The sequence below is a fragment of the Alligator sinensis genome, unplaced genomic scaffold, assembly GCF_000455745.1.
Source record: "Alligator sinensis unplaced genomic scaffold, ASM45574v1 scaffold119_2, whole genome shotgun sequence".
NCBI classification, from domain to species: Eukaryota; Metazoa; Chordata; order Crocodylia; family Alligatoridae; genus Alligator; species Alligator sinensis.
Window position 1 is genome coordinate 1,227,968 of NW_005842242.1, and position 18,995 is coordinate 1,246,962.

At 41.0% G+C, this 18,995-nt stretch overlaps 1 protein-coding gene across 3 annotated transcripts in view; it reads left to right on the plus strand.

Moving 5' to 3' along the window:
- Window positions 1–18,995, plus strand: part of CDH13 (cadherin 13) — a 744,241-nt gene that overhangs the window by 134,413 nt on the left and 590,833 nt on the right. For all 3 annotated transcript variants that reach the window (XM_025208638.1, XM_014521695.2, XM_006027433.3), the window contains exon 2: window positions 1,313–1,424. In XM_025208638.1, coding sequence (XP_025064423.1) covers window positions 1,313–1,424 — 112 coding nt within the window. The remainder of the gene's footprint in view (window positions 1–1,312; window positions 1,425–18,995) is intronic.

Consider the following 18,995-nt stretch of genomic DNA (forward strand, 5'->3'; position numbering starts at 1 on the left):
TGCCACAACAGCAACAGCTCTGCCAGGAACTGTTTAGGAGTTCCCAGCAGTGGTGGGTACAACTGGTGGTGGTCCTCTCGGAAAGGTGCGTCCCCCCCATGCTCCTGGAACGGCACATCCCCCTGCTCCTGGGAATACGTGCCTGCCCCCACTCGCAACTGCTTCCCCTCTGCTCTTGGAGCCCTGTGCCCCCTCTCCTCCCGAGGGTTTGCCCGGGCACCAACTCTGCCCATTTTGCCCCTAGGGAACTGCAGATTGCTGGGCAATTTAAACTAGGAATGACTTCTGAAAATTAGGATTGGAAAACTAAATCGGTCCTCCTCCCCATCATTTACCCACCTCTTCATCTTTTCCCTGATCTGTTGAACTTTTAAACTTTCCATAACTGTTTTTTTTTTCCCCCCCTCTCACTCCTTTCTCAGGCATTCTTACTCCCTCTCTGCCACTTCAAACCTGCCAGGAAAAATAGCCTTTCAGCTTGTTTGTTTGTATTCAGTGATAGAACACAAACCTTCAGAAACAGAGATTGGCATGGTACCTATTTCCAACCAATTTTATTTTCCTTTTAACCTCCCCCCCTTGCCAATGTGTTCCTGTGATGACAGGGAGCTTTGGTGATCACCTATGAGCAGTGACACAAGCTGTATTTAACTTTAACCTTCAGATCCACCTCCAATATGATGCACACATTTCATTTTCAATCTTCGCTGGGGTAAACAACTTTTTGATTATGGGGAAACCAGGCAAACTGTGGCTTGAAGGTAAAAAAAGAAAAGAAGAAAAAGACCTTTCCCATCAGCTACCAGAGTTTTTATAAAGGAAACTTCTGTGATGCAGCATATCGCCCTCTAGTAGAGGACTTTCCCCAGCTGAGAGAGATGCTAAATTAGCATAAGCGTAGAGGCTTTGATTCAACAAGTTGTTAAAATAAATTGAAAGTGTGCTTAAATTAAGCACATATTTATACAGTACTGTGTCCGTTAATGCATGTAAGCATATACTTGCAACCCATTACTCCATTAAAGCTTATGAATGTGCTTAAAAACAAGTGTGTGTGTGTGTGTGTGTGTGTGTTAGTTAGACCTTTCGGATTTGAGAACTTGTTGACTTGTAGATTATTTTTGCAGCTCTCATATCTGCCTACGTGTAGAAATCAAAGATTTTACCCAAAACGATGGTTAGCAAGTTTTAAAGGAAAGGTGTGATGTGATGGATGTTCTTTTGTCTGAGTCCAAATCCACTATCATTCACAAAACCCGGTGCGATCAATGAATAAATGGATGTTAAAAGTACATTTCCTTTGTTTCTTCAGGTTCTGCTGCTTACGTTTGCAGAAGATTTAGAATGTGTCCCTGGATTCCAGCAAAAGGTTTTTCATATTGAACAGCCATCTGAATTCACAGAGGATCAACCAATTCTGAACTGTAAGGAATGTCATTTTCATATGTCAGTTTTGCAAAAAATCTGTATTAACCACAGTCTGTGTGTTCATGTTGCACCCTGAATTGATCAGCATTTTCTTCTGACAGGATTCAATGCACAGCTTTCATTGCTGTGCTACAGTAGCTCCCCCACTCCTTCTTTTCGCCATAATCATATATTTATACAGGCTTTGACTCTTTCTGTGTATTAAGGTTGGCAGTAGTCTGTAATTTTATCCATTGTGGTTCAAATGTTTACCTGGGAACTCAGAATCATTTTCTGATTTTCCTTAATGAGTTGCCTCTGGATTTTTTTTTCCCCTGTTCTCATTCCATCAGTAATCAGAGCTTGGCTGCACACAAGGCCCTTGATTTGCATTTCATTACAAATTCACTCTACAGGCATGATCTGAATTCAGGCCGGGGTCCATCCAAAACCCATTGAAGTCCGTGAGAACCTTGTCTGTAAATGTAATGCATTTTAGACCTGGTCTAAGATCACTAGGGATTAAAGACTTTTACCGTCTTTTCTTTGACCTACTGTGTTCCCGTTATGGAGGCCAATCGCATTTCTAATGGCCAGGTGTCCACATCACAAACTGCACTGTTAGGGCTGGCACTAATTCACAGCATCATAGCAGGTACGCTGGAGACTGAAATGGACCCGAGACATTTTAAAAATATTTCCACCCAAGAGTGTATTTGTGTGTGTCCCTTAATGAGGCAGTGTTGCAAAACTTGCGGTACTGCTGTTCACTATGTATTGGTGCTGTCTTGTGGACTTGGGACTTCAAGGCTGTCAGCCAGTAGGTACACCGCTACCACACCCGACATGAATTTTATAAATCATTTTAAAAAGAACTTTTGACAGAAGTAGTAAATGACATTAATTTGGGAACAACCAAGTGCAACAACTTTTTCACATGATTTTCATTACTAGCCGCATGCTTTTACTTACTTTTGGTTTGATTACTGACTGTTTAAAACAGATTATCAAGTCAAACCATTCCCATGAAAGTAAGGTTCACTGTTTGGGTTAAAAACAACAAGCAACCAAATTCAGTTAAGGAATCGTTTTTCCCTTCTCCCTTTACCTATTTATTTCAGATTTATCATATTGTGTGCCAATGTGTTAGCCCTGTCACAGTTTGTCAAGCTTCATATTCGTGTACTAGAATTTGAGCAGTGCTTTAAAGCTTGACTTGATAAGGAGCTAATTAAATCAAAAGAAGGCTCCTGTCAACTTTAGAGAACTTGATATCAAGTTCTAAAATCCCGTTTTGGGATAAAATTCTCCGAAGTGCTTGAGTGAGTGACATAGGAACTCAACTTCCACGTTGAAAAGTAACTTGAGTCAGAAACTGTACTGCCTTTCAGTAATACTAAGTGCGTGTCCACACGTCGCCCTACGGCGATGTAGTGATAGGTTACGTTGCCATATGGCATGCTATGTCACTGCAGCGATCGCATGGGTCTACATGTGCTTGCCGGCTATGCTGCTGTAAGGGCGTTCTCCCCCAGCATAGCGTGCCGCTACGGTGCCATAGTGGCGAAATCTAACCACGCGCACCCAGCCTGCGCTACGCTTTAGTTGGCAACGTGTAGATGCACCGTTGGCAACGTGTAGACGCACCCTAAAGTACCTGAGTAGAACTTGGCTTTTGCATTTTTTACCTTGACCATTTAAAAAATAATTTTGCCACAAAGCACAAAGCTAAGTTGCTTAATTTTTAGAGGTACCTTTTTGGCTTCCATTGGATACAAAGCTTCATTTCTCTTAACATAAGACCTGCAATTTGTTGAACGGACCTATTGGGTTAAATAGGCTGTGTGCTGGGCATAGCGTGTGTTTAAACACCTGAAGATTTCACGGCTCAAAAAACCAGTACTATTCATACGTAAAACTTTGATTAATAGAAATAACCTTGTTGTCTTTCCTTTGGCTGAGTCTGAATACTTCTTTATCTTAGCTGCGTGTCTGACCAAATCTCTTGCTTGTTTGTCCTCAGTCGTTCAGCCATATAAAGGACAAGCTGTGTAACTCGCTGTTGATTGGCCTGCTCTGTGGTGACCCAGCAAATTGTACTGATGTGAAACTGACACAATAATTAAGTTGTCATCGTTAATATTAGGATGGGAGGAAGAACAGCAGGAGGTTGGAAATGTCTCAAAACAATCTTGGGAATTAAATTATTTTGATAATCAGACGCTAAATTGGCATAATATGTAATGTGCAACAAAAACTGTTTGTTGAGACGGGATTCTAGGTAATTCAATTGCCTAGAATTGGTGTGTCCAGGATATGGAAATATTAAAGCTGAGCGTAGTTTATTTATTTTTTATCTTCAGCAGAATCAATATTTTTAATCGTGCCTGTTTGAATACACGTTGCATCATGCTGTTGCATTTTTTTAATACCCATTACTCAAGAGCAGTGTAATTTAACAGTTGTATCTGAATGTGAGGCCCTCTATGAGCATGTAAATTAATAGAGCCAGTATGCAAAGCAGGTCTATAACAGTGATTGCTTTTGTAGTCTTCAGTAAACCAAGAAGCTTTTAATTCTGAAGAGCTGGGAAACAATCATACAGTATTTGGTTTTTTTGATCTTTTTAATTTAAACAAGAACATATCTTTCATTCCATTGCCAAGATTTCCCCCAGTAATTAAGTATGGGCTATAGCTGTTTCCTATGTATTTAGTAGTTAGCTGTAAGTGGAGATATATTCATTACACATGGAACTTATTGGGAAAAGAAAAAAGAGGCCAAAGCTAGAGGCGCTTATTTCTTTGTATTTGTATTCTTGCTGGAACAATAAAAAAGTTATGTCAAACAGCAAACTTTTAAATACCTTCTGCTGAGAAATGCAATAAATACAGGTAGAGAATAAAAAATAAAAGAACTGTAGCTTTTTATCTGCATGAGAACTGTTGTAGAAGGCTACCAAAGGAAAGGGATGTTTATATTAAAATATATAAAACATAATCTAAGCCAAGAAAAGGAAACCTGAAAAATAACATGGGATAGAGATCAAAAGCCCAGGTGAAGGAAGAGGCATCATGTTGGAGCTAATCTAGGTGAATTCACCCTAAAAATTAAAATCACTTTGGATCGATTCAAAAGAATATATTTCCACTAAGTTAAAGGGAGCAAGTTTATTTTTGTGCTTTTAAAAACATTTTACTTCAATAAAATTGAAGTGAATTTTGAAGCAAAACATGATTTTTAAAATAAAAAAACTGTTTTGTTGTTAGTACATTTTCAAAGGAAATATTTCATTTCTGTGATTTACTTCTGTTTAGTTGACTGAAAGAATTTGGCAAGTTCTATACATATTTTGTACAATGTTTTTGCTCAACACAAATCTGTATTTTTTGTTTTTAGTGAAGATAAGAGTTGGTGGAAAAAAATCGCCCAACTCGGCTCTTGGAAGCAGTTTCTAAATTGCAAGAGGAATTCATGAAAAGATCAGGTCCAAAACCCTGGTCTCATTGAAATGAAACTTCATGTCTTCCTTTACACAGTTCAATAAACTGTGGTAATCTTTACCAGTTTACTTGAGTAAATTTTAAGTTTCACTTGGAACCTGGATGAAGAGTGAACAAAAACAGAGCTTTCTTCAGAAACTTTTTCGTATTAGTGCCGACTCAAAGATGTGTTTGGTCAATTCTGTGTCTTCAGTTGAAAAGACGATTATTGTTCGTGTTTGCTTTTTATTCAGTGTGGAGTCTGCAGATGGCCTGGCATCAAGTGTAAGCTATGGAAAAATGAGAATAACCACATAGGTCAAAGTCAGTCTTGATATTATCCTTCTGTAATAAACCTGATAAATAATCAGAAATGGGGTTTAATGATATCAATAGATTAGAAAACATATTCTGAAATGGTAGAGCTGGGCATTCAGAACGTTTTTTTTTTTTCCAAATTGCTTTCTTACCCTTAAAAGGATGCAGCGTGTATTGGTTCCAAGTGTGGAGAGGTGTTGCACATAGCCTTAGCTTGTCATGACCATTGGCAAAGTATGTAGTTTGTGTTCAGAGTTGTGAGATTCTGCCAAAGAATGGTTGTAACGCTATATCCAGGAGCCACAAGGGCAGAGATGACTATTAGGCTGGAAGCTCTCTCCTTGTGTGAGCTACATATGGTAGGCACAGTTTGAGAAGAATAATAGCTATTGGCCAGAAAAATGGGATAAGGAATGGGTGTGAATTAAATACATATGGTACATAAGGAGACTAGAATTAGGTGAACATAAAAGTGTCTCTACTGCATCTCTAGCATGATCCAGCAGGGATGATCCTCAGCACGCTTGCCTATCCACTCATATGTTGCATCTCAAGGTGTGCTGGTGAAACTACCTTCCAGGCATCTTTGTGATCATTCCTGAAATGCTGGTCATGGGTATGCTTTAAAAGCACCACCAGAGTGGTTTGTGCAGCATATTCCAGGGTGGGTATATATGATCAGAAAGTGAATGGGGTGTGCAGGTCAATGGGGTATGCTTGGCCTGCTGGCCTACCCTGTGGATAAGAAGACATTCAGAGAAAAGGTCACTGGTATCTTCAGTACTTGAGTCCCACTCTTTCTTCCATTCATCAATGGAACTAGGCCTCTGGAACTCGGGATAGAAATTATACATAAACCGGTATAAGTGATTGGAAACCAGTTCAAATGTGCAACATGACAGAAGTTCAGTGCACATAAACTGCTTTCAAAATGGCCAGAACCGGTTTAAGATAAACCTGGATGGATGTAGTATCAGATTTAATTTTTTTTTATAGTAAATCAGTTTCTTGAACTTCTGTCCCATATCCTCTCCAGATTCAAGTTAACCAGCATCCCAGGAGACTTTGCACCTCCTCCACAAACCTCCTTTCACAGGGTAGGTGGGCTAGTCTTGGCCCAAGCTGTCTGCTCCAGCCCAGCAGGGAAGCGTGCTCTAGTGCCCCCCGGCTTCTGGCCTGGGCCACTGCAGGGATGTGGCTGCATTTCTGAAATCAGAAGTGAATGTCTGTTCACTTGCTTATCAGTTCAACCTATGCAGCTTAGACTAACCTGGGAAGACCGAATTGATTCAGCCTTGGGCTTTTTGACTGTCTGTACATAGCCTAGAAGCATTTTACTCAGCCACCTTCCACTCTCCCATTTCAGTCAGGGTTGTGAGCATAAATATTTTAATATTTGATGATCTCCTGGAATGATAGATTCTCAGTTTTCATTAAGAAAAGTCAGGGAGGGTGGGATAAGTTTCTGGTCTTCAAGCTTGCAGGAAAAAGAACGATATTAGGTGTATTGTAAAGGCTCAGGAACCAAAAGACAAAGTCCCCCCCCGCCCCAAACAAAATGAAACAAAAATACAGAAATGTAAATGCAACACAAATTTTGCTTTGTGTTTTCTTGGCATTTTTTAATATTTATTCTTGATCTTCTGGGGCGGAGTAACGATTTATGACTGCTTGCTCTTGTAGGGTTTTGAATAAAAAATAAAAGTCAGAATGCAGCAGGCCAGCTAATGTAGTTGGTAGGAACCTCTTGGATTCGAAGAGTTATACTTGTGTTGTCTCCTACCTCCTTGTTAAATGGTGCCTCCATTTCTAGCCACTCTTTAATGTTCACTAAAGAAACATGTTTGCTGTTTTGAGGATTTGTGCTTAGCCTCTTATCAGCTCTTATGCTTAGGTAGCAAACTGCCAATTTCACTTCTTCCTCTTTGGTCATCACTACTTCCTGCTCTATTGTGTATACATGGCATTCTTCCCATTATTTTCCCTGAGATCCTGTTGCAATTTGCTTAGCTTTCATCCCTTGCACTCAAAATGAACCAGTTTTTATTGATTTATTATTACTTAACAGCTACCACCAGCCTTCTTCAGACTTTATTTTCCTACTTTTTTATTCAATGCATTTTCCTATGGATCCTTTCTGATCAGATTCCAAAACTCCCTTTCCTTATCTAAATCTCTCTCTGTTCTGATTTTTACACCTTTCACTAGCGCTGTCTCTTTTGTTGAGATCATTCTTAGCAAGCTGTCGTGTTCAAAACATTGCTTCGAACTTTCTCTAGAGCATGCATTCAAAAGGCTCTCTCATTTTAGTGTTGCTAGCATAACAGGAAACACCTTAACAAAAGTAATTATTTCAGATAAGACCTTTCCATGGGCAGTTTAAGACTGGAATGATTTTTTGTAAACAGTTTTGTTTAGCCAAGTATTTGGTAATTTAGTAGGAAAAAAAATGGGGGTTGCATTCTAGTTCTTCTACACTGGGTATATTTTAAAGCGTGTCAATCTTATGCATTGTTCACTCTTCACTAACTACACAGACTAGTTAAGTGCTAAGATGTGGTCCCCCTATGGGGTGCCATTGTAGAACATACTGCATCATGGGAGCACTGTTTTCCTTGCCCCCTCAAAACACTGTTCAGTGGGGGAAGTGAATTGCTCCAGGTCTCATCAAGGCACCTGTTGCATAATAGAGCGCCAGCTCCTTTTTAGATGGGTGATGTACCTACAAACTTATCACTTGTTCTCCGCTCTCACTTCCTGTGGCTGCGTAGTGTCAACCACAATATAGCCCTTATTGGACTGAAGATATACTACACACATGTAGTTTGTCCAGAACCTGCACTGGAATGGGAGTGTTACTTTCAACTGGGTGGGTAGTTGCTCATGTTACCTGGGTTGTAGCATCGCTTAATTGTTTTTTGTAGCAAACTGCCAGTGCCAGGAACCTGCGGGTGGTTTGCCAGCTCCAGGGGCCTGGCAGCTGTCTGCAGGTTGCAGAGGCTCAGCTGCGAGCGGTAACCCTAATTGCAGGCTGCTCAGGAGGACTGAGCCAGCTGAGGGAGATAAGTAGCAGTTGCAGGAAGTCAAGAAGCTCCCAGAGAGAGAAAACCAGACAGAGGCTACCAGAAGGAACCTGAGGAAGGAGCCAGGGAAGAGAGGTAGATAGGGTCAGGTGGAAGTGGAAACGGAGAGATGCAGCTAGAGAGACCACCAGAGGTAGACCTGGGACAGCGAGCCATCTTAAAGAGCGAGATAGACCTGGGAGAGCAGAGTCAGGCTCCTAAGAGCTGGAAGCTGGGACTGGGAGCTGAGAATGGAGTTGGAGACCAGCTGGGAAGGAGGACGGTGTGTGGCCAGAGCAGCAATGAGCCAAAGGCTCCTTCTCAAGGGCTGGGAAAGACTCAGCACCATGAGTTAACCCTGGAGGGTCTGGGTGGATGGTTGATATTGAGTACAGACATAAATGATTGTGGGAAGTGTTAAAGACTGGGAAAAACTTTTTGAGCTGAGCAAATCCCTAAACCTGCTCCATTCTTCTTGTAGTTTTCTGAACCCCTCCTTCAGGTAATGTCACTAGAGTTATAATATCATAGTACCATACTTTGCAGTCAAATATGCAAGATTGCAGTTTCCTTGATTGGGTGATAAGTTACTTAATTTAATTACAGTATTTAGACTTTTTGCCAGTTTGCTTGTGGGCTTCAAACACTTTCCTTCAGCCATCTCATCTTAGTCAAGCTAGGTTGGCAGGTCAGTCGTAGTGACAATGCTCCACCCTGCCGTGATGATAGAAAGTTCCTAACCAGCTCCATCAGATGTGGAAATGCACTTCTGTTACATTAATCATGTTTATACTTAACATACATGAGTCGTGGCTTTTTGGGGTATTTTTAATTGACAATAAATCAAATAGTACACTTGAAAAATGGAGGCAATTAACAAAAAGGCATTGGGTGATGTGTCTTGCATGCTAAACTAGGGAATACATTGCCAGTGATTTAAATGTCAAAACAAAGGCAGTTTTGACCCTTACTTGAAAAGCTTTAATTTGGATGTTAATTAATGGCTGACCTCTTCTGTCTCTTACGTGATAGATTGCATGTTTCAGAGCTTGGGATACTTCAGAACTGGGGCTTTGCGTGTCCATATTCAGGCATTTTCTCTTCGTTTTGTGGATTCTAGCTGTGGCTTTCCTTCCCATCTGGAAATCTTAGCTTTGTGTACTTATGTGGTTTGTGATGCTTTAGCAAATTCATCATAGATACTTAAAGGTGTTTCTGCTGTAGTTAAGGAAAGCTGCCGTCTTCCATGTGTTTCCATTTCTTCAAGTCTCAAGTGGTATTTTCATTGCCTACTGGAATGAAGACCACCAAAGAAGATACTTTTCATTACAGTAATATCACGTTATCAACACAATCTCTATTTCTCCACTCCACAGCACAACAGTTGCCAGTGATTACTACTTAAATAGACAAACATGCAAAGGTTTGGGGCTGGGGGAGTTTACTTCTCCTCCTCAATGACAAGCAGTTTAATTTGTAGAGCTGATCCTTTGTAGTTACCATTTCATCCTATTAGCTATTCCAGATGCCATCAGTCTTCCCTACTATTTGTCTCAAATATTCAGCAGAACTGTCAATCACATGAACCATTCCCCCATCTCCACCTTTTGGGCCCACTTGTAGAGCATGGCAACCTATTCCAGCACAAAGGTATATACAAAACAGTCTGCAGAGCCCAGTGCGAGCTCTCCAGCATGGAAAGGTTTACAGAGAAGAATTTAAATGAATAGTGTCCTTATATAATAATTAGACCTAATGCTGGTAGTTATACTAGAAGTTTGGCACAAAGTTTCTACCAGCTTAAGCGAAAGAATAATTTACCCCAATAATTTCAGGCATGACAACCTATGTGTAGAGGCATACTTGATAAAAGTCCTGAGTGTGTAGCTAAAGAAGATGCCCAATTAGTTGATAATGCATCATCCTTTCTGGAACACACAGATATAAATTACATGTATTGAACACCTTCTGTTTACTTGGCATTTACACTTTGGATTGATGTGAACACATATATTGGACTCTTGCATAAAATGATATGAATACTAGCTTACTGTGTGTGTGTGTGTGTGTGTGTGTGTGTGTGTGTGTGTGTGGGAAGAGAGTATGTTGAAAAATACAATCTTTGCTATGATGGCATGCTCAATATATGCATATATAAAGGGAACTCTTCTAAGTTGTATATGGCAGTTAGATGCCGAAATCTCTTTGCTTTCAATGGAGCAGGTGTCTGACCTCTGTTTGTGCCTTTGGGACATTGATGTCTTTTCCACATGGATATTTGCATACATATTCCACATGGATAACATGCATAGAAATGTCTATTTATACATCCACATACTTAAAAGAGAAAGAGTCTCAGTGTAGATAAATTGGTATAGATGCATCTCCAGATAGCTGTATGTAACCACATCAAAATAATACATCGTCTAATCAGCTCTTTCCACATTCGATAAAAATAAAACCAAAAAAAATCTCATGGTTGATGATTGCCAGGTGGTCAAGCAGTTGCCTTGCAAACAGTGCATGTCAGCTTATTAACAGGACCTAGGGGGAAATGAATTTTAAAATAGCTTTTGTTTGATTATTTTATGCATATTCATTTAATTTAACTAAAAAAAAAAAAGTTTAAAAAAAAAAGAGGTTGCGTATTTTACTGAACAATGTGAAAGAATTAATTAGTCTCTGCAAAACAGCTCCAGGGCTGAGTCAAAACCTCAAAGGGTATAGCTGCTGCCTCTTTTTGAAGCTGGAAGACAGCTCTTGAGGAACCACTGAGCAAAAGCCGTGGGTAGTAAAAATGAAATCTGTTCATTTTATCGTACGATTTTTGTAACTGTTCCGAGGTGGAGAAAAATCAAAATATAAGCCACATTTTCTGTGTTTATCCACCTGCTTCTATAGGGGAAACCTCACTGCCCAGGCATAAGTAATAGCGATTTGACTGGCACAGTGGCTTCCAATCACTCTTTAGATTATGAATTTAGGTGATTGGAAAGTAGCAAATTACTTGATTTGTTTCTGGACCTATGGTTGGCGTTGTCCTGTTTTACAGATAACAGTTTCTTGAAATATGTCAGGGCTTTGGTTGGTTGAAACAGGCCAGCTGTTTTTCTAATAGTAAGCAGTTGGTCATTGATTTAGACTATTAGCAGGTACGTCGGCTGCTCAGTGCAGTGAAAAACCTTCTATTAATTATGTTCCCATGCACTTCTAATGGCAGACTTTTCTATCTAGTTGGCACTTCCAAACTGAGCATCAGCTTAATTAATATATAATTCCCCAAACTGATTTCTATCCACTCAGTTTGCAACATAGTGCCAAATATTATCTGCCACCTCGTGTTCTTCAAGTGAACTGAACATTTCTGAATTCCAAATTGTCTTAATCCTTTGGGAAGAAATATATGTAGCTTATCGTTTGATAAGCAAATGATTCGGTGCAATTCGCCTGCAAACAGTTATTAATCAGACTGTGGGGATATAAGGAGATGCTGCTAAATGAAGTGGATCAGTTGTGCTGGGATGTTCTGGCACAGCTGATCTGCTTCATTGGGTAAGCACGTTGCCTGCTGTCCGGCCCGCTGATCATGCAGGACAACAGGCAATGTGTTTTTCCACCCCCCCCTTACAGAAGCATGCCCCCAGGCATTGTCAGGGTGTCTATGTAGGCAGGGAAAGCCCCTGGAGAGTCCCAGGAAAGCAAGACAAGCACTTTTGGGGCCTGCTCTGGGCTGCTCACGCTCTCATGCCACAAAGCAAATAGACGTGCACTGTGAAAAAGTGACCTGGATTATTACTGCCTTTTGTCATGGTCACAAACAAAGACTTTATGGTGCAACCAAAAGGCATGAATATCGTTTTGCTTTTGCTTTGTGCCACCATAAAAATGGTTATGGTGGCACAAAGCCCACATCTGTTTCCAGCCCAGCTAACATCTGCTTGAGGGTACAGTTGGGGACATGAGTTTGGGCCACAGTTGGCAATTGAGGTCCTGCTACCACACGGGTGGGTGAAATGCGGCCCGTGGGCCGGATGCAGCCCTCCAGGCCACTCTATCTGGTCTGCGGGGCCCCTAAAAAATTTAGAAAATTAATATTTATCTGCCCCTGGTTGCCTGTCATGCAGCCCTCGATGGCTTGCCAAAACTCAGTAAGCGGCCCTCCGCCCAAAATAATTGCCCGCCCCTGTGCTACCCACTCACCAGGATTAGTCCTCCTTTGTTAGGGGAGGAGGTCGTAGGTCAGAACTTGTGAACAGTGTTGGGACTGACTAGCAAGCAATGGATTTTGAGCACCCTAAGGAGAGATGTAAGATGAAAGAACGACTATCCCTGAATTGGCAAATAATTTATTTGTCAACTGCTTGAGCCAAGCAGTCTAAAATCACTGTCTTCTTTCGAATACAGCGGTGATGTTGGGTACCTTTTACAAGGAAGATGGGTATTCCCTAGGGCATTGAACCTCGATGGGGTGACTACTGCATTTCCTATAAGTACTTCTAGCTTTGATTGTTCCCAGTATCACTCTCTAGCAAGTGGGACACACAAATTGCCTGGCTCTGATCTCATTTCTTGAAGATCTACAATTCATGGTTTTATATTTCTGGAGAAGTTATTGCTAAATGATATTTTTAATTTGAGAATCTTCTTAAATATACCCTTCAAAGGAGCTGGGAGATAGTAGATATTTTCCATTAAATGTTCAAAGCAGTGCACAGGGATTTAGTAGGCATTAATGGGAGTTGGTGAGGCTAAATCTCTCTGTAAATATTGGGGTTTGATTCTGGCTTATCAAAAGTTAACAATATTTTTGAGCGTATTAGCATGCTCCGAAATTATGCCAATCATCTAATTCACTGTTGTTTAAGATCTTTTTGTGTTCAGCCAAACCAAGTTATTTGAGATAAGCCTTTAGCTTTTCTAATATGATTATTCTCAAGTTTTAAATGCATCTGCTTTTTAAAATATCCCTGCCTCTTTCGACTTACCAACATTAGGTGAAACAAAAACAAACAAACCCTCCTCGCCTCCCTCCCCGGACAAAATACCGTAATTCTTTTTCCAGGTTTAAGATAACTTGTGTCCAGATATATCTCTTTAAACACTTTGGTGCACCTCCCTTTTTGGTATTAAGATTGATAAATCTCTGTAATGTTTCTATTAGCTGACTTTCCCTATTTTTTTTTTAGATAGTTGGAAATAGGATTCTTTTTATATTGGATTGCTTTCCACCATTGTTTTATTGTTGCTTTATTTTTGGGAGAAAGAGAATAAACAACACTGACAGTAAATTTGTAAGTTCCTGTTGACGTATGGTAGGCCAAACACTTTTTTTTAAATTCAGTTTTTTTTTCCTAGCTAGAGGCCAGTATTATGCCTTTGGTCCTACATCTCAGCAGTAAAAACGATTCAGTTCATCCCCTCTGAGTTTGCCATCTGGCAATGAGAGGAGATGCAGGTAGAATTTTATGGATTGCTTCTCACTTTGACATGCCGGTCTGAATACTGATATGCATTGTACCCACACACACTTATTTTATTACAAATAGGTCAGTGTAACATTAGCCACTCTATTTAGAGCATATTATATTTCGCAATTTAGTTTGCAAGGTTAAGCATGAAAATGTTTTTTTTCTCCTGGGAACAATTTGCCTTGGGGCAGGGAGGGAGAGGGCATTTCATTACAAACTTGTTCTAGTTTTCAGGCAAACTTGAATTTGTCTGTAGGAAATAGATTCTCTCCCCGTCATTCTCCCCTCAGTCCCCCCCCCCCCCCCCCCCCCCCTTTTTTGTTTGCCAAAAATCTTGATGGAAAGTTTTCAAGCTACAGAAGCACTCATCAAAGTACCAAAAAGCAGGATAGTATTTATAAAACTCAGATGAGTCCAAATTAACCCTTTGGCCAGGAGCCCTAAAGGCTCACTATTGAGAACTGTTGTTGGACTGGAAGAGAGCCACCCCCATGCTACGGGAGTGCTCCGCATAGTCTGAGGCCATATGGAGAAGGGGAACCAACAGCTGGGATTTCATGGTGGGCCAAAGGATATGACTGAAGAAACCAGGCCTGTATTTTACCGGTGCGTCTTTCAAAACCCTTCACTGGCCTGAGAGTGCTTCACCGTGCTAGACTAAACACAGGTGGCTTTTGGGTGATTTGAGCTGACGATACAGATTGCAGCTGCTTCATTTGCCGGATCCAATAAGCGCCTTGCTACTGCAGCATCAGAGCTGTTATTGCTTCAGGTTGGATTAGTAGCAGCATCCTGGAGCAGCCCTAGGTATCAAGTGCTTCTGTGGCAAGTGACAGACTTTCCAGAATTTAGGAATCTGCCAACCCTGGACCGCAGGTTGTAGGGTGGGGGGAGCTGGCTAATACTTGGTTGCAGTTTTGTCTAGGGGTTTTGTTGCACAGGACTCTTAGGGCATGTTAACTGCACTTAAAATGCAAGCATCGGTGCATTCAAGCAGTAAAATGCAAGCGGGGAGATGTATAAAATAAAAATGTGCAGTTATATTGGAGAAAAATTAGGACTTTTGCCATGAGGAGTATCTCCAGATTGCATTAAGTGACACGTTCAACTACTGCGTGTGCAATTGGTGGTCTTCATCCAGCCATGACATCTGCCAGGGACCCCTCTGCTGTACCAAGCCTCTGCTGTTGGTTCCAGCCCCAGCACCACACTGGAGCCAGTTCAAGCCTCTGGTGGGATGTCAGGCTGGGACCAACAATTGGTGAACTGTGCATGAGAGATCATGTTGGAGAGTGTGTTAGGGGTCCTAATAAACATTACAGTGTGACTACAATCCAATGCTTACTAGGAGTGTCTGCACGTGAAATGAATGTGAATGAATAAACTCTGGTGCATGCTGGTCCGGAGTTTATTGCTCCTGGGCACAGTGTCTTCATGTGCATCATTGATGATTGGATTTGGGGCTTGCAAGTGGGATTGTATTGGCTCTCAAGTGTACCCAGGAGTGAGTAACTTAGTTTTTCTAGGTTTCTGGATAGGGGCTTGGGCCAGGTGTATTTGGTTGGTTGTAGAATGGAGGAGAGGGGAGGGATGGAGGGAGAAATCTCTTTCTTACTACGGGTAACTGCAGATTGGACCAATACTGCGACCCTTGAAGTGTGTTGCTTAGAGCCGCATTTTCTGTATGTTACACAGGGTTTTCAAATCCCATTTTATTTCTTTCAGTGGTAGCAGGTTTTATAACCTTCTGGAAAGCTTCTTGACGCTCCTGTTGAGAAGGATGCACAGTCCTTTACTCTTGTTTGTTCGGATTTAAGCATGAGTATAATCTGTTAACATGCAACTGCTCTCCTGCATCATACTGCACAATTTGAGGTCTAAGTCATGGCTGGCAGACTCTAGCCATGGACCTGATGGAGGTACCCTGGGAACTCTGCATACAGATGGTGCTGCAACTCCTTGGCTAGCTTGGGGTACACCGATGGAGGAAAAGGTTGTCATCAGCCCATGCTGTGGAAATGCAGCTGCCAATCCAGTCCTTGGTCCACTGGCAGCTGTTTTAAAGCTACCATAATTTATACCTGGGGATTGGATCTGGTTGCACAGAAGGGGTTCAGAATTTGTTTGTTCAAGTATGAGCTGTATATCACTTTTTATATCATTTTTCCTCAGTTATACACAGGCATTTCAGCTGGATCTGAACATTTAGGAGACTGTAGCTTACCTTGTTCGCTTATCCTTTTTGCAATTTGTATTGAAACATTGACAATTGGATTATGCAATATGGGCAGATCTTTAATTTCCAGTGGAATGTAGTTGTTTTGCACATTGTATTGATTCGAAAAGAAACACTGGGTATTTATGGAATGCATTATGGTGTGGGGGTTGGATTTATATTAGCTTCTATTGTGCAGAAATGAACTAGTGGCAGTCGAAAATCTCCATGGTTTGCTAGAAAAACAAATAATCTCATGGTTACAACTAGAATTCCTGCAGGCTTTATTGAGATGAAATTTTAATTACAGTGCCAACCTTCTTCTGAACTCATAGAATAACACAGTAGGGAGAAAACTGTAACTTGGTTTTTATAAAACAATAAAGCCAAACTACATAAAAAGAAAATTCAAACTTTGAAAAACAAATAAAGTGGGAGATACTGAATGTGGAATTATAAATACAGTAATGGAACTGAAAAGCTTGCATGCTATACTTAAGAAAATGATTTTCAAAAACACAACAGCAAAATCCACAGCTACTAGTATCGTACACAAAAAGTTTGCTGGCGGCGCTCTGTTTTCTAGCAGGCAGCTATTCTGCTCTCGTAAAAAGTGAATGCTATGGTTGGCACTAGTTGGTATAATCGTTTTGGGTAGCTTCAACCGAGAGGCTGGGTATAATCGTTTTTGGTAGTTTCAACAGGTCTTAGAGGGTTCCCCTTTTATTCCAAAAGTTTTTTTTCCAGCCTAGATTGCACTAGGAGCCCTAAGAGGAGTGCTGGGGTATGAAATGCAGTCCCTGCTTTATGGGTAAACATCAATCTCCAGGGCTGTTGATCCCAGAACCGTCAAATATATTGTCGGTGCATCTAGTTTTTATCCATTTCACGTGCAGATGTTTTTATCCTTTGGCTTGCACTCTTTCTCCTGAAGTTTGCTTTGCCTTATAAACCTGCCAGTTTCTGTGGGACCGCCCTCCCCAAAGGAGAAGAAATTGAGATCTTTTGGTGGGTTCTACTCATCTGTCCCTATTATGAAGAAAGAAGGACCTTTCCAGGTTAAAGTCTTGTGAATAAGCAAATATTGTTTTTTATGACACTGCTACAAAGTGATCTTCCCTCTGTTGTACAAGTCAAAAAAGTGATGGGGCTGGAAAAAAAAAAAAGAGCAGATGAGTGAGAACAGCACCTATATCTTGTGCTCCTTGAAGTGTTGAGATGTGCTCAATGTGATGTACTATAGTTCACCGTATAAAATCGAGAGGAAGGGGAATAGTTTGTAAGATTCGCTGTTTAATGATTGTTGACTCATTTTTTGTGGTGAGCATTTGGGAAAGGCCTGAATGAGGTCAAAGTTGGTAGCTTGGAGAAACAAAACAGGTGCCTGCCCCTAGATGTACTTAGTGCGTCTACATCAAATACTAAATCAATGTGCACAGTAATGACGCTACTGCTCAGAAGCACCAGTGCATGGGTTTTTACATTTGCTAACTGCACAGTAGCCTAATACTATTGCACAGTAGCATATTAGCACAAGTTTTACCTGGCACACTACTGTGCAGTGTTATTAGGCTACTGTGCAGTTAGCATCTTGTGTAGACTTGCCCCCTGTTGTATAAAATAGCACTTTTGACCAGCTATATGTAGAGTCATAAATGTTAGAAGATAGCAAAGGTTCTGTTTGGTTAAAACAGTGCAAAAGATGTAAGAGTGGAAACTGAAGATTTAGTTTGGTGCTTGCAGGATGAATAATAAAAGGTTACTTTGTGGTCATGAAAGGGTTCTTAAAAAGGTTCAGAACCCCCATCCAAGGTTTTCATTGTCTTCCATGCCGTCCAAAGCACAGTCCAATCAATTTGGGCTACTTTAAAAAAAAAAAAAAACTAAATTAAAGCTGTAAACAAAGGGTTACTTCACATGGGATTATTTTGAAGTTTTATTGCCCATAATGGAAAAAAAAATTAATCTTGAACAAGATGTTTTATGAATGCCACGTCTAATAGTTGCCTTTAAATGACCTCCTGAAGTCTCTTCACATTTCACTGCTAAGGATACTTTGTCTTGCAATTCATTTGATAGATAAGGCATGCACTGACCAAGTCTATGTGCATTTAAATCCATTCCTTTTTTTTATAATGGTAAGCCATGTAACAGATGATTAATGTTATGAAGATACATCTTCCTCGGTTACATATTTTGGCATGCATCAGATGCACTAGAAAAATAATGGATGTGTTTTTAATGTCTCCCTTGATTGGAAAGAAGACTTCTAACTAAGGACATTGGCTCAAGTACAGAGCAATCTGTTTTGTAGAAGCTGAGAGTGTTGGGTATCTCTGATCCATTTACAGAGTGCACCTTTTAAGCACCCTTCCCTCCCCAGCACCCCACCTGTCTCACCCACTGATGGCCTCAATTTACATTTTCACTGACTGGCTTTCTCGCATGCGTATTGGCTTCTGGCTTCTTTACTATTCCACCCAGGAAAAGCACAGACCAACTGTAGATGTTTCCTCAGCCTGACAAAGGGGGTTTGTACCTGAAAGCTTGCAAAGAAGAATATTTCCAACTATTTGAGTTGGTTTAATACAAGATATTGGATTTACCTCATCTGCCTATGTCCTTAGCCCTATGCAGCTGCAACCTACACCCCTTTTAAACAGCTTTTGAGGAAGGGGCATGGACTGATTCATAGATATTAGGGTCGGAAGGGACCTCAATAGATCATCGAGTCCAACCCCCTGCATAGGCAGGAAAGAGGGCTGGGTTTAGATGACCCCAGCTAGATGCCTATCTAACCTCCTTTTGAAGACCCCCAGGGTAGGGGAGAGCACCACCTCCCTTGGGAGCCCGTTCCAGACCTTGCCCACTGTAACTGTGAAGAAGTTCTTCCTAATGTCCAGTCTAATGTCCAGATTTGGAGGAGCTGTGGAAAACAACATGATTTTGAGGCATAATTCTCTCTCTGCTTTGTCCTGGACTAGAGAGGGAGGGATTTTTAACAGACAGCAGTATTGGCTGGGGGCTTGGGGGGGGGGGGGGG